The 12,937-nt window shown below is 43.1% G+C and overlaps 1 protein-coding gene across 1 annotated transcript in view; it reads left to right on the forward strand.

The window, feature by feature from the left end:
- GRIK3 (glutamate ionotropic receptor kainate type subunit 3) overlaps positions 1 to 12,937 on the forward strand; it is a 131,862-nt gene that overhangs the window by 44,319 nt on the left and 74,606 nt on the right. The window contains exons 5-6 of the mRNA XM_032227932.1: positions 7,934 to 8,107; positions 8,560 to 8,703. Coding sequence (XP_032083823.1) covers positions 7,934 to 8,107; positions 8,560 to 8,703 — 318 coding nt within the window. The remainder of the gene's footprint in view (positions 1 to 7,933; positions 8,108 to 8,559; positions 8,704 to 12,937) is intronic.

Below are 12,937 nucleotides of genomic sequence, written 5' to 3' on the forward strand. Positions count from 1 at the left end.
TGAGTTCCCCTTCTATCCTCCCATCTAAATCATTTATGAAGATGTTGAAGAGTATTGGACCTAAGAGAGAACCTTGAGATATCCCACTGTATGCTTCCCTCCATGTAGATTAATTTTTGAGGTCTAGATGTTGAGTGCCATTGATCAGTCAGTTGCAAATCCATCTAGTAGTGATACTGTCTCCCCCACAGGGTTCTATCTTACCAAGAAGCAATTTGTGGTCTACTTTGTCAAATGCCTTACTGGTCCAAACATTGTCAAGGAATGCAATAAGGTTTGTCTGACAATTGTTTATCTTATTATTATTATTTTGACAAACCCATGTTGAAAAGAAAAGAAATCTGGAAGGATCTTGGAGGTCTTCTAGTCCAGCCCCCTGCTCAAGCAGGAAAAAATAGATTATTTCAGATAAGTGGCTTCTTCTTAAAAAACTCCAGTGATGGAGTGCCCATGATTTCTGAAGGCAAGCTGTTCCACCGGTTAATTGTCCTCAATGTTAGGAAGTTTCTGTTTAATTCCATGTTGCTTGCCTCTTTGATTAGTTTCCAACCATTGTTTCTCTTTGGCAGCCTCTCAAATACTGGAATACTGCTATAATGTTACTCCTAATTCTTCTTTTCTTTAGACTTGCCAAACCCCAAACCTGCCGCCATTCATATGTTTTGGTCTCCAGGCCGTTAATCATCTTAATTGCTCTTCTCTAAACTTTTTCCAAGGTCTTAACATCTTTTTTATAGTATGGTGACCAAAATTGGTTGTAGTATTCCAGGTGTAGCCTTACAGGGTTGTATAAAGATTTATTTTTATAAAGGTTTTATTGCTCCAGGATCTTTGAAAGATATGGTTCAGTGACTCTGAGAGCACATCTGTTAGCACACCTGTTGGCTCCTTCAAGAGTGTCTAGACTTGACTATAGACCCTTAACTGTTTCCTCTAGACTCTAACTTTTTCCTCAAGTAATTCAAGTAGTTTATATTTGGTACAAATATAATTAGGGTCTTCTATGGGTACGAATATTTTACACACACACACACACACACACACACACACACACATATATATATGTGTGTGTGTGTGTGTGTGTATGTGTGTATATATATGTATGTATGTATATATATGTATGTATGTATGTATATATATATATATATGTATATGTATATGTATATGTATATGTATATGTATATGTATATGTATATGTATATGTATATGTATATGTATATGTATATGTATATGTATATGTATATGTATATGTATATGTATATATGTGTGTGTATGTATGCATGTATATATATGTGTATATATATATGTGTGTGTGTGTATGTATGTATGTATGTGTGTGTGTGTGTGTATATATATACACACACACACATAATATTTTAATATTTTCATTTAAAAACTTTAAAGATTTACAAGGTATATTTTTTAAAAAAATTGAACAATTTACCCTTTTTTGTTTTAATATTTTTTAATTATACAAATTCAAAAAACTATTTTTTAAAACATTCAAAATTTAATTAAAGTAATATTTTTGTAAATTAAAGTTGGATTCCAACCTGTTGAGGTTAAAGTTAGTCCTGAATTCAAGTATTCTTGAAGTGAAACAGTTTATACTCCTCAGCTCCCTCGTGACTAGTGTCGTAATGATACTTTTGTACTCCTCAGAGGGAAGAAGAAAAAAGGCATAGAGAAAAATGAAGCGAGAAATAGACACACAGAGAGATCATAGAATAATAGAGCTGAAAGGGACCTTTTCTGTAGGTCTTTTGCTCTCTGGAGCCTTCAGGGAAGCCTCCTGAAGGTCCCTGAAGGCTCCGGAGGGCAAAAAACAGACCTACGGACAAACCAGAAGTCAGTTCCTGAAGTTCCAGTTTGCCCGTAGGGCTGGTTTTTCGCACACTTCAAGCCTCCGGAGGGGGAAAAATGGCCTCAAATGAAGGCCGAAATCAGCTGGCCAGCTGACAGGGCAGCGCCTCGCATGCCCTAACAAATGGCTCGTGTGCCATAGGTTTGCCATCACGGCCCTAGATCATTTCTGACAAATGGCTGTCCAGTCTCTACTGGAATGAGAATAATCACAATTAACATAAAAGTATAGAAAAAACATACGTATTTACCTATATACTTAGAGATGCAGTGGCTCAGTGGCTACGATGCTGAGCTTGTCGATCAGAAAAGGCCGGCAGTTCAACAGTTCAAATCCCTAACGCCGCATAACGGAGTGAGCTCCCATTACTTCTCCAAGCTTCTACCAACCTAGCAGTTCGAAAGCATGTAAAAATGCAAGGAGAAAAATAGGGACCACCTTTGGTGGGAAGGTAACAGCATTCCGTGCGCTTTCGGCATTGAGTCATACCGGTCAGATGACCACGGAGACATCTTTGGACAGTGCTGGCTCTTCGGCTTAGAAATGGAGATGAGCACCGCCCTCTAGATTCAGGAACGACTATCACATATGTGCGAGGGAAACCTTTACCATATAGAAAAATAGTAAAGTGTCCTTCTTTTCTTTGTTCCTTTGCTTCTTAGTGTCTCATTTTAACTTCTGCCATTCTCAGCTGTCATTCTGCATGTCCCGCTGTCTTTCCAATGCCATTCTTTCTCCCTCTCTCCCTTTTTTCTTTCCTTTGCTTTTTTTTAACGTTTACCTAACCATTTTTTCTTTACTCTTCCACTCTAAATACCTCATTGCACCTGCTGCTGCTGGCCTTCAGAAAGCATCTCATTACTGCCTTCGGTAAATGTCTTGTGTTGCTACCAGTATTGCCACTGGTTGTGCCAACTACCCAGTTCTCGTGTTCTGCGCTTGGCACACCTGCTGCTGTCACTCACCCTTTGCACTCTTAACAGCTCCTGCTGTTCCTTTCGCCTTCTCCTGTCTTCTTTCTCCATCTGCTGACTTTTCCTTTCTTCCCCTCTGGTCATTTGCACCTGTTTGCCAGCTGTGCTCACTGGTTGTTCCCGCTCACCTTCTCACCAGTTGCAGTCATCCAGGTGCCCTCTCGCTGATTGCATTCGCCCAGGTGCCCATTCATCCTCTCAATGCTTGTGCTCACCTGGGTGTCCTCTCACCTTCTGCCAGTGGGTGCAGTTCCCCTCTCATCAGTTTTACTCACCTGGTTGCCCTCATCCTTGTTCTCCTGTCCTACCCTTCTGCATTTCTTTGCAGCAAATAAGGGCACCATCCTTGTGTTGGCAAGAATGGCATTAGCAATGCAGATAGCTCCATCTCTGTTTCTCCATGTCATTAATTTCTCTCCCGATCCTATCAATGTGATTCTGGTCTTTAGTGGTGTCAGAATAAGGGGCAAACACCCTTCTATCTCCCTCAGGGTTCAAAGCAAGTCATGCACATGAGCTGGGACTAGGATGAAGGCAACTTCATGAGGGCAGGGCAGAAAAAGAGGTTGCCAGGGCATGTTTGTAGCCTGGGTAGGTGAGAGTGGGCAAAGGCCTTTAGATTCAGCTTGTGGAGTCTGAATTTCAGGCTCCCCAGCTTGGGAGTGAATGTTCTGCTCCAGGACTTGAGCAAGTGAATGAAGGCAAGACTTGCAGTGATCCCTTGTGCTAAGCACCAAATGTGCTGCTTCCTCTCTGCTGCCTGTTGCTTCCTTGGCATCTTCTGTCTTAAGTGGACCCGTTGCTTCCTTGATATTTTTCTTCTTATTATATGTTGAAAGAACCTTTTTTTAAAATTACCATATTTTTGGACTATAAGATGCACCTTTTTCTCTCCCAAAAGGGGGTGAAAGTGTCTTTGTGTCTCATAGATCAAATATTGCTGAAGCCCTGCCCTCCCATTTTTTGGCCTCTGAATGCCCATTTTCAGGCCTTTTTCAGGCCTTTTTGGGCTGTTTTTAAGGCTTTTTGGTCGATTTTTGAGGCTTTGTTGGTCCATTTTTGGGGGGGGAATGGCCTGAAAAAATCCTTGAAAATGGGCTGCAAAAACATCAAAAATGGCCCCCAAAAGCCTTAAAAATGGCCCAAAAATTATAAAAAATGGCCCAAAAAAGCCTTAAAAATGGCCTGAAAAAAGCCTCAAAAACGGGCCAAAAAGCCTTCAAAATGGTTTTTAAAAAAGGCTGGAAAAGGGCCAAAAAGCCCCCCAAAAGGGCTGAAAATGTGGCATGTCAAAGCCAAAATCCTTTTTCCCCTCTTCTAAATTTCGGTGCATTGTTTATAGTCAGGTGTGTCTTGTAATCCTAAAAATACGGTATCTGACTTTTGTTGCAAGTCTTTGTTCATTCTGAGCCTTTGCTTTCCTGACTTCATCTTTGCCAATTCTGACTATCTGCTGATATCCTGCCTTAGTTATGTGCCCCTCTTTCAATTTTTTGTACTTGTCCTTTTTGTCTTTCAATTTATCTATCAGACCTGCCCAAAACAATCATTTAGGGAAGCAAACTCTCTATTCCAAATGTTTGAAGTGAAAAGAACTTTTACTAAAGATGTCAGTTACAGGAAGGTGAGGTGGAATCTGATACAAAAAGGCACCCTCATCTCTCCCCCAAAGTTCAGTCCATTGCCAACCAATCCAGGATCACCACAATGTTGTGGGAAACTCTGGATTGTTTAGGATGCTGGAATTTCACACCCAGGGCAAGTGGCCTTGAAGATGCTCGGCCTAACCTGTACAAACATGTCAGCTTCCCTCCCCATTTTCCACCATTAGGTACATAGATGTGGATTACCCTAAATGCTTCCTCCTCCCTTTCCCTTTTATGGCAGGATGCCGGCAAGGCACCAGATTGAGATCCTGACATTATGAAATAAATTTTTGTGCAACCATGCTGGATCCTTTTTGGATTTCTCATTTTTGTTTTTCAGTGATATTGTGTTGGACTAGGCTTTTATGATCATATTTTTCAGTGTTTCCCATGCTTCTTGAGTTGTTTTCCCCTTTAGGATTTTTATCCAGGAAATTTTGCTTAAGCTCTCTCTGAGTTTGGCTGGATTATATTCTATTGCTTGTGTTTAAATTATATTGAATTCCAGTATAGCAATAGCAGTAGCAGTTAGACTTATATACCGCTTCATAGGGCTTTCAGCCCTCTCTAAGCGGTTTACAGAGTCAGCATATTGCCCCCAACAATCCGGGTCCTCATTTTACCCACCTCGGAAGGATGGAAGGCTGAGTCAACCTTGAGCCGGTGAGATTTGAACAGCCGAACTGCAGAACTGCAGTCAGCTGAAGTAGCCTGCAGTGCTGCACTCTAACCACTGCGCCACCTCGGCTCAGTGGTCACTCTTGCCCAAAGTTCCAGAAACTTCAACTCCTTCTTCTTCTCCTCTATTAGTAACAATTAGGTCCCGTATAGTTTTTCCTCTAGTTCCTTCTGAACTTTTGAATGACAAAGTTGTTAGCAAAGTTGATTAGGAATCTGTTTGATCTCCCACTTGCTGCAGTGTTTGTCTCCCAGTTGATATCAGGGTAATTAAAGTCTCCTATTACTACTGTGGTATATTTCCTACATACATTTGTTAATTGATTAGCAAACAGTTCATTTCTTTCTTCGGCTTGGTTGGAGGGCCATATGTCCATTGCAATGTCATTTTCCCCCTTTTATATTGACTCATATGGGTTCCAGGAGGTTCTCATCCTTGGTTTTGTGCATTTCTGTAGAAATGTAGTGATTTTTTTAATATAATGCAACTCCACCTCCTCTTTTGTTAGGTCTGTTTCTTTTGAACAGTTTGTATCCTTCCATCAGTACATTTCAGTCATGAGTTTCATCCCACCAAGCTTCAGTAATGGCAACTACATCATATCTGCCTTCCTGTACGAATACTTCAAGTTTACCCAGTTTGTTCCCTAAACTTTGAGTGTTCATTTGAATCCTTTATGGGTCTTTGGTATGTTTCTTTTATTTCTTATTTTGTAAATGGATTTTCCATCCTTTTCTTCACTCTCTACTTCCTTATGATTTTCTTTTTTTATTTCTTCTTTCTCTTTACTCTCTACCTCCTTATGGGATTGGTTATCTACTGGTTTCTGCTTGGAATTTCCATAGGTCATGAAGATGGGGCGCCTTCCCTCCTCAGTTAAAGCCTTTTTGAGAAGCCAGTTGTTTTCCAAATACATTCTTTCCAGTTTTTGTGAGGTACAGTCCATCCCTTGCCAGGAGCCCTACATGTAGGTAATGCAGACCATGGTCTAGGAAGCAAAAGTTCTGTTGTAGACACTGGTTTTTGAGCTACTGGTTCATTTCTAAAATCCTTTGCTCCCTCATAGGATGTTGGCCTTTTGTTGGAAGTATAGATTAAAACATCACTTGTGTGCCTCATTCTTTTAACTTTCTTCCCTAGCTTTTCGTAATCTCTCGTTATTAAGCTGTCCCATTATCCCTGGTCAGGGTGCGGCAAGACGCAGCTGATAGGCACATATATGGGATCCCATGTCAAACCAGAGACCACATGGAAATTGGCTGTAACCTGAGGGCATACAGGTAGTCCTCAACTTACAGCCTTTTGCTTATTGACCATTTTAAGTGACTTCTTACGGTTTTTCACACAAGATCATTGCAGCAGCTCCATAGTCACGTGATCAAAATTTAGACACATGGGAACTAGCTCATATTCACAACAGTTGCAGTGTCCCAGGGTCATGTGATCATCTTTTGCAACTCTCTGATAAGCAGTCAATGGGAAAGCCAGATTCACTTAACAGCCATTTTACTAGCATAACAACTGCAGTGTTTCATTTAACAACCACAGCAAGAAAGTTCATAAAATATGGCAAAATTCACTTAACAACTGTCTCACTTAGTAATAGAAATGTTGGGCTGGAGTTGAGGACTACCTGTATACTAGTCTAGAATCTTTTTTTTTCATATAAAGGATGCTTTAATGATTAGAAAATAGAATAGAACTGGAAGGGACCTTGGAGGCTTTCTAGTCCAGCCCCCTGCTCAAGCAAGAGAACCTATACTATTTCAAATCAGAGGCTGTCTAGTCTCTTAAAAAACTCCAGTGATGGTGCACCCAAGATTTCTGAAGGCAAGCTGTTCCATTAGTTAATTGTCCTCACTGTTAGGAAGTTTCTCCTTAATTATTAATTAATTATTAATTACTTACATGGCCTAGACCAGGAGTGTCAAACTCAATTTCATTGTGGGCCGCATCAGGGCTGTGGTTGACCTTGGGGGACCGGGCAGGCATGGCCAACTTGATCCACTCCCCAAGCTGCTGGCATGTTTCCTCTTCGCATTGGGTAGACTGGGCCGAGGCAATGCGGGTCAGCTCCTTACATTTTCCAGGACAGTCCCGCGGGCCGGTTCTGACCACATTGTGGGTCGGTTTTGGCCCACAGGCCTTGTGTTTGACACCCTTGGCCTAGACACTGGTATGTGAATATAGGTCTTTTTAACATTCATATTTTATTGTGTTATTTTTAATCTAGGCATAATGTTAACATGTATCGCAAGTCCACATGTGATATGCCATGCACTAAATAAATAAAGAAGGCATATATGGAGAGGATGATTTTCAAGGCTAGAAGTTCACTGCTGTGTCTCAGGCACCCAAGAGAAGACTTACTATTCCACACACTTTGGCATTTCACACAGTTTTTGATTCCTGCAAGTGCTGATAGCAACAAGGCTTAATATCAGAGTTTCCCATTCATTGATTTTTCTTTCAAGCATTTTGTCTTTTCTCCTTATGCTCAATTAATCATCATAATTAACTGATTCTTGGCTGAGATTGGGAGGCTGAGGCTTCCCAATTGGAACCAATACTGATTTCTGCACCTAAATTTTAAGGTTGTTTACTCAGGCGAAGCATCTGTGAATTCCCCAAAAAGCTGAATTTCAGAAACGTGGGTGACATTTCTCAGCAACCTTTCTTTTTCTCTTACTTTACAACAGTTTTAACGTTCAGTCATGCCAAAAGAAGAGCAGGCAGAGGGCTGAGAAGAACGTTTTTTTTCCCCCAACAGGATCTGTATGCACTCGATCTTGAGCAATATCGCTACTCTGGAGTAAACCTGACTGGCTTCCGCATCTTGAACGTGGAGAATCCCCATGTGTCTGCCGTAATTGATAAGTGGTCCATGGAGAGGTTGCAGACGGCCGCCAAACCTGAACCTGGATTAATCGCAGGGGTCATGATGGTACGATGGTCCCTTTGAACTCCTGGCCCTTTTCTTGCTGCTGTGTAATCAGAAAAGGTTTGCAGCTCATACGGCTTGTGCCAGGCTGTGCCAAACGTTTGTAGCACCCTCTGCTTTTGTCAGAAGAGGAGTCTTGCATCTTCAGGCTGAACAACACATTACATCTGAATAGGTAAAATGACTTCCAGCCCCCTTCTTCCAGAGGGGGGAAAGAATCCTAGGAGAAGGAACCGTTTGAAGCAAAGAGGCTGGTTTTTCTCCTAATATTATCCTGGATTCAGGAATGATTCCTGGAAGCCTGGGTGCATGGGAAGTCTACCCTTTCAGGGTAGAAGCAGTGGCTTCTCACAGTGGGCTTAGCTATAGAATCAAGAGAACATTTGGGGGTGGGGAGGATTGCTTTTAGAGTGGCTGCATGTGGTCAAAACAATTACTCTCCACCTTCATTTTAGACAGACGCTGCCCTGTTGTATGATGCCGTCCACATAGTCTCTGTGTGTTACCAACGGGCCCCTCAGATGACGGTCAACTCACTTCAGTGCCATCGACACAAAGCCTGGCGATTTGGTGGGCGCTTTATGAATTTTATCAAAGAGGTAAGAAAGGTCCTGGACTCAGATAACTATTGCTCATGAGGCAGTCACAGAGCGAGGAACTGGGGCTTGGCTCTTAGAAACCTGGGCATGGATGGATTTATACTGTAACACTTCATGTCATCGGGACAATTTTGAGATGAAAGGAATGCCCTGGTGAAGCTACTCCTTGCCTGGTTTGGCTAGCCAGCTAGGTATTTATCCTGACATTTCTCAAGCAAGCCAGACTGAATCATCTCAATTGTAGACGGAGCCCACTAATTCACTTGTCACCCCTCCACCAGATGCATAATTTCAAAGGGTTCCTGCCGGCTCAAGTAGAAGTAATTGCCACGAGAGCAGCAGATATGCTCAAGTACTGTTCAGATTGTTGAGGAGGTCATGCAATGACCTCACAATTGTGTGCATGAAAAATTGAAGTGCTTCTTGCAGGCACGCACAAAAGAGAGGAACAGGGAGTCAGTCTGTTTGTACCTTTGTCCTTGGATTAAGACCTGGCTTCTTTTGAATACGCTGGCCTACGCAGATTCCTTTCCTGAAAATTTTCTTTTTCTCGAAATGCTACACTTGGCCCATGTCCCTTTCATTGGAACACCAGAGGACACTGCTGCCAAATCTCTGTAACCCGGGGCTCTCTCGGGGCTTGCTTGTGGTTTCTCTGGCTCGATGGATCATCGCCGAATGGCGATAAAATGCATACAAGATCAGGCTTTAAGTGGCTGCTGGTTGCAATGGCAATTGGAATGAAGTGATTCTGGTATGTAAAACTATGCATGATGTGGAGAGAGAGAGAGAGAAAGAGACTACACTTATGTTGCTGGCCAGCCAGCGGAGTTAAATGGCCCTGATTGGGAAGGAAATATTTTTGTCCACACGCTGTGGCACTTCTGCGTCACGGTGGAGAGTTGTCCATCCACTTGAAATGCTTTAAAAATAATTCAGCCGTAACATAGAGAAAGATGGTTGTGCAATGACTTGTAATGGAGGCTGTACTTATTACTTTCAGGGTCAGAAAAAAAGGGGCTACTCAAAACTGCTTGTCAAGAAGCAGGAGGTGTGGGACACAGCTACCAACTTCCTTGCTATCTGGTTATGAGTGAAGCCTTCAGAATGATCTGCTGCAGGGCAGTTCTGACAACTAGTCATGGAATGAGCCAAATAATAAGAGGCAGCTGATACTTCTCTGCTGCCTCCACCATAGAATTGAGAGGGGCATTAGCAAAATGTCCATTAGCTGATCAAAGTGCAGTTCACAATCTACCCGGCAGTAAGCAAAGACAGAATTTGGACTAAAAGCCAGAAAGGAAATTCAGAGGCCTGAATGCTTTTCTCGCTTTCTACCCAATTCCCAGGCTAGACGCAATGACTACTTTGGATGCTCTTAAAACTGTTGTGTTTCCTCTGGGATCAGTCTTATCCCAGGGTCTCCTGCTTCCTTGTGCTTTAGCTAGTTGCAAATTTGCAAAATCTGCTGCTGGAAGCAACACCGTAAAGCAGCTACTTCAGCAGCCCTCTTGGGAGCAGCTCTGAACAGACGGCCTTTTTGAAACTGGCCATCCCCTCCATGGCACAACAGATGCTTTTGACAAGAAGGGACAGTTGAGCTGAACTAAAGGAGGCAGGTCAGGCCCTGTAAATCAGAGCTGGAGCCAGGCAAGGCTTCCAAGTTAATCTGCTCTGCGCGCTTCAGACACCATTGAGATCTGGACTCAGTTCTGGCCAACTTATTTTAATTTATCCATCAGATAAAATGGAAGGGAAAGGAGGATGCGTGGAAAACCAAAACCTTGGTCTCTCTCTTCTCAAAAAATATGTTTGGTCAGAGAGGAGAAAGTCATAACCTTATAGGAGGGTAGTCTATCACAAATTGGGAGGAGCGAGGTAGTAGCTTTTCAAATAACAAGATTTGATTAAAAGGTGTTGATTGCTGTTCAGTTGCTAAGTCATTTGAAACTGTCTGTGACCCCATGGACCACAGCACGCCACACACACCCCACTCCCCCCACCCTCCCCCACCTCCCAGATTTTGCCCAAATTCATGCCCAATATTTATTTATTCGTCATAAGCACCACAATTAAAGTAAGGCATACTATATGACATAAAATTTAAAATGTAAAGTACAAGATTAAAATATGTACAAAATAAATAGATCTTGCCCAGAAACTAGCAACATTGTGTTCTGCTATGCTCACTGATGCCATCTAAACCATCTTACCCTCTGCTGCCCCCTTCTCCTTTTGCCTTCCATCTTTCCCGACATCAGGGTCTTTTCCAAGGAGTCCTCTCTTCTCTTTCGATGGCTAAAGTATTTGAGCTTCAGCTTCCAAAGTGGCCAAACGACAATCAAGTTTGATTTCCTTCAGGATTGACTGATTGGATCTCCTTGCAGTCCAAGGGGCCCTCTAGAGCAGGTGTCGGCAATCCGTGGCTCTGGGGCCCCATATGGCCCCTTTGTCCTCCTGCTGTGGCTCCCTGTCGGCTGAACCCACCACTGGCTGGCCCCACCCTTTGCCCTACCCTCCCACAGGCCTGGGGATAGTTGCCCCCTGGGCTAAATTATGATTCAAATAAGATTCCAAGACCTTTCATTGGATGCCATGTTAGTTACTCAAGTTTGGAAAATTTCTGATTAGTTCAGTGGTGAGAGGAGAGCAGCATTCCAATGTGCAATTACAAACAAAAGAATACTGAGAACAGTAAAAAGTCTGCTTTAGGCACATGAAATGGAAAAAATGCAAATATTGCAAATACAATGAAGTTGGTCTTCTTGTGATCTGAGGCTCAAGGAAACTGCCAGTCTCCCTTGGCATCCCACCATGCTTTCTGCCAACCTGATGGGTACTAATCATGATCTAGGTGTCCTTGAGAGGGCAGCAAAGTAGGTTTTTTTTCTGATTAACTATTTACTTGGCTCCCAGGGGCCCCATGTATTCAGCACAAAAACAAGTAGACCAGAGAACAGCAGAGCAGAAGAACCGCTTGGAGGGTTGGAGGGAGGGAATAAGTAACAGTGAGGGAAGATCTGCTGCTTTGCTGTCTCTCCACCCTTCTCAGTCAAGTCAACCCCACAGAATCCTTAAGGCACCAAAGGTTTCCCCACTAATTTCTGCAGGACTTGGAGGAGTGAGTGAGTCACCATGTCATATCCATGCTATAAAAATGGAAGACCACCACAAGAAGCCAGAAAAGAAGGGTGCAACACTATTTGCTACCATCCAAGTTCAGCCCAGATCCAGCAGACCAAAGAGAGGACTAAAACGTTTCTTCTGAATTTGAAGAGCCAGAGGATCCCCTGGAGGTCAACAGGAGGAGCAAGAAAGGGAAGGGAAACACTTATAGGACTCAGGCCCACTTCTGTTATGATGATAGTAAGTCATCTCCCTCTTTCTCATTCAGCCCCTTTGGGGCCACTGGAGATGAACCTGCCCCTATGGCCGAGATTTCTCATGTAGTTTTCCAAGGTTCATGTCGGACCTCTTCACATCCATGGCCAGGAACAGAGAGAAGCATGTGACTATCTTGGTCTTTCATGGATGGAGCAGCAGATACCACACCAAGGCTCAGAATAGTTTTTAAGTTGAGTGAGCCAGGACTGGTTGAACTTAATCTCTAGCCTCACTGCCAGTACAAAGCTTGATTTGAGCAGTCTACCCTCCACCTCCCCAACCCCCCCAACTCCAGCACTCTGCCTGCAGATAGTCAGCTGCTGCAGTGGCCCAATGAAATTGCAGGATGAAGCCAAGATGATCTCGGTGATGACATTATGGAGGGAAAAGGGGAGAAGAGAAAGCACAGGCCATGACATCTCCCAGTCCTTAATGGAGCACCTGGATAGCTCCAGAATGAATGCTGGTTTTGGAAGGAACATCTAGAAAAATGGCCTGCGATGGCTTAGAAGGGTCTCCTTGCTTTCCCTCCAGGCTGTCTCACCCAAAGTTCCAAAGGGTTTTCCCTCTTCAGGGCTCATAGCTCAGCAACACTTCATCATTCTCTCCAGTGAACCGGAAGCGATGGGCATCGACCATTTCTAAGGGGCAGCAGGGTGTGTGTGGATTTCTCCAGTTTTGCAGAACAGAAAGCAGTGTGTCAGGGTTCCAAATAGCATCCAAAAGTAAAACAGAGTCCAAAGTAAAGTATTGCTCAAAGTTCCAATTTATTAAGAGAGCCATGTTGGCACATCTGGAAAAACCCGAATCTGAAAGCTTCCTGGTTTTCCCCACCCAATTGAACGTTCAA

Source organism: Thamnophis elegans, chromosome 12, assembly GCF_009769535.1.
Source record: "Thamnophis elegans isolate rThaEle1 chromosome 12, rThaEle1.pri, whole genome shotgun sequence".
Classification (NCBI taxonomy): domain Eukaryota; kingdom Metazoa; phylum Chordata; class Lepidosauria; order Squamata; family Colubridae; genus Thamnophis; species Thamnophis elegans.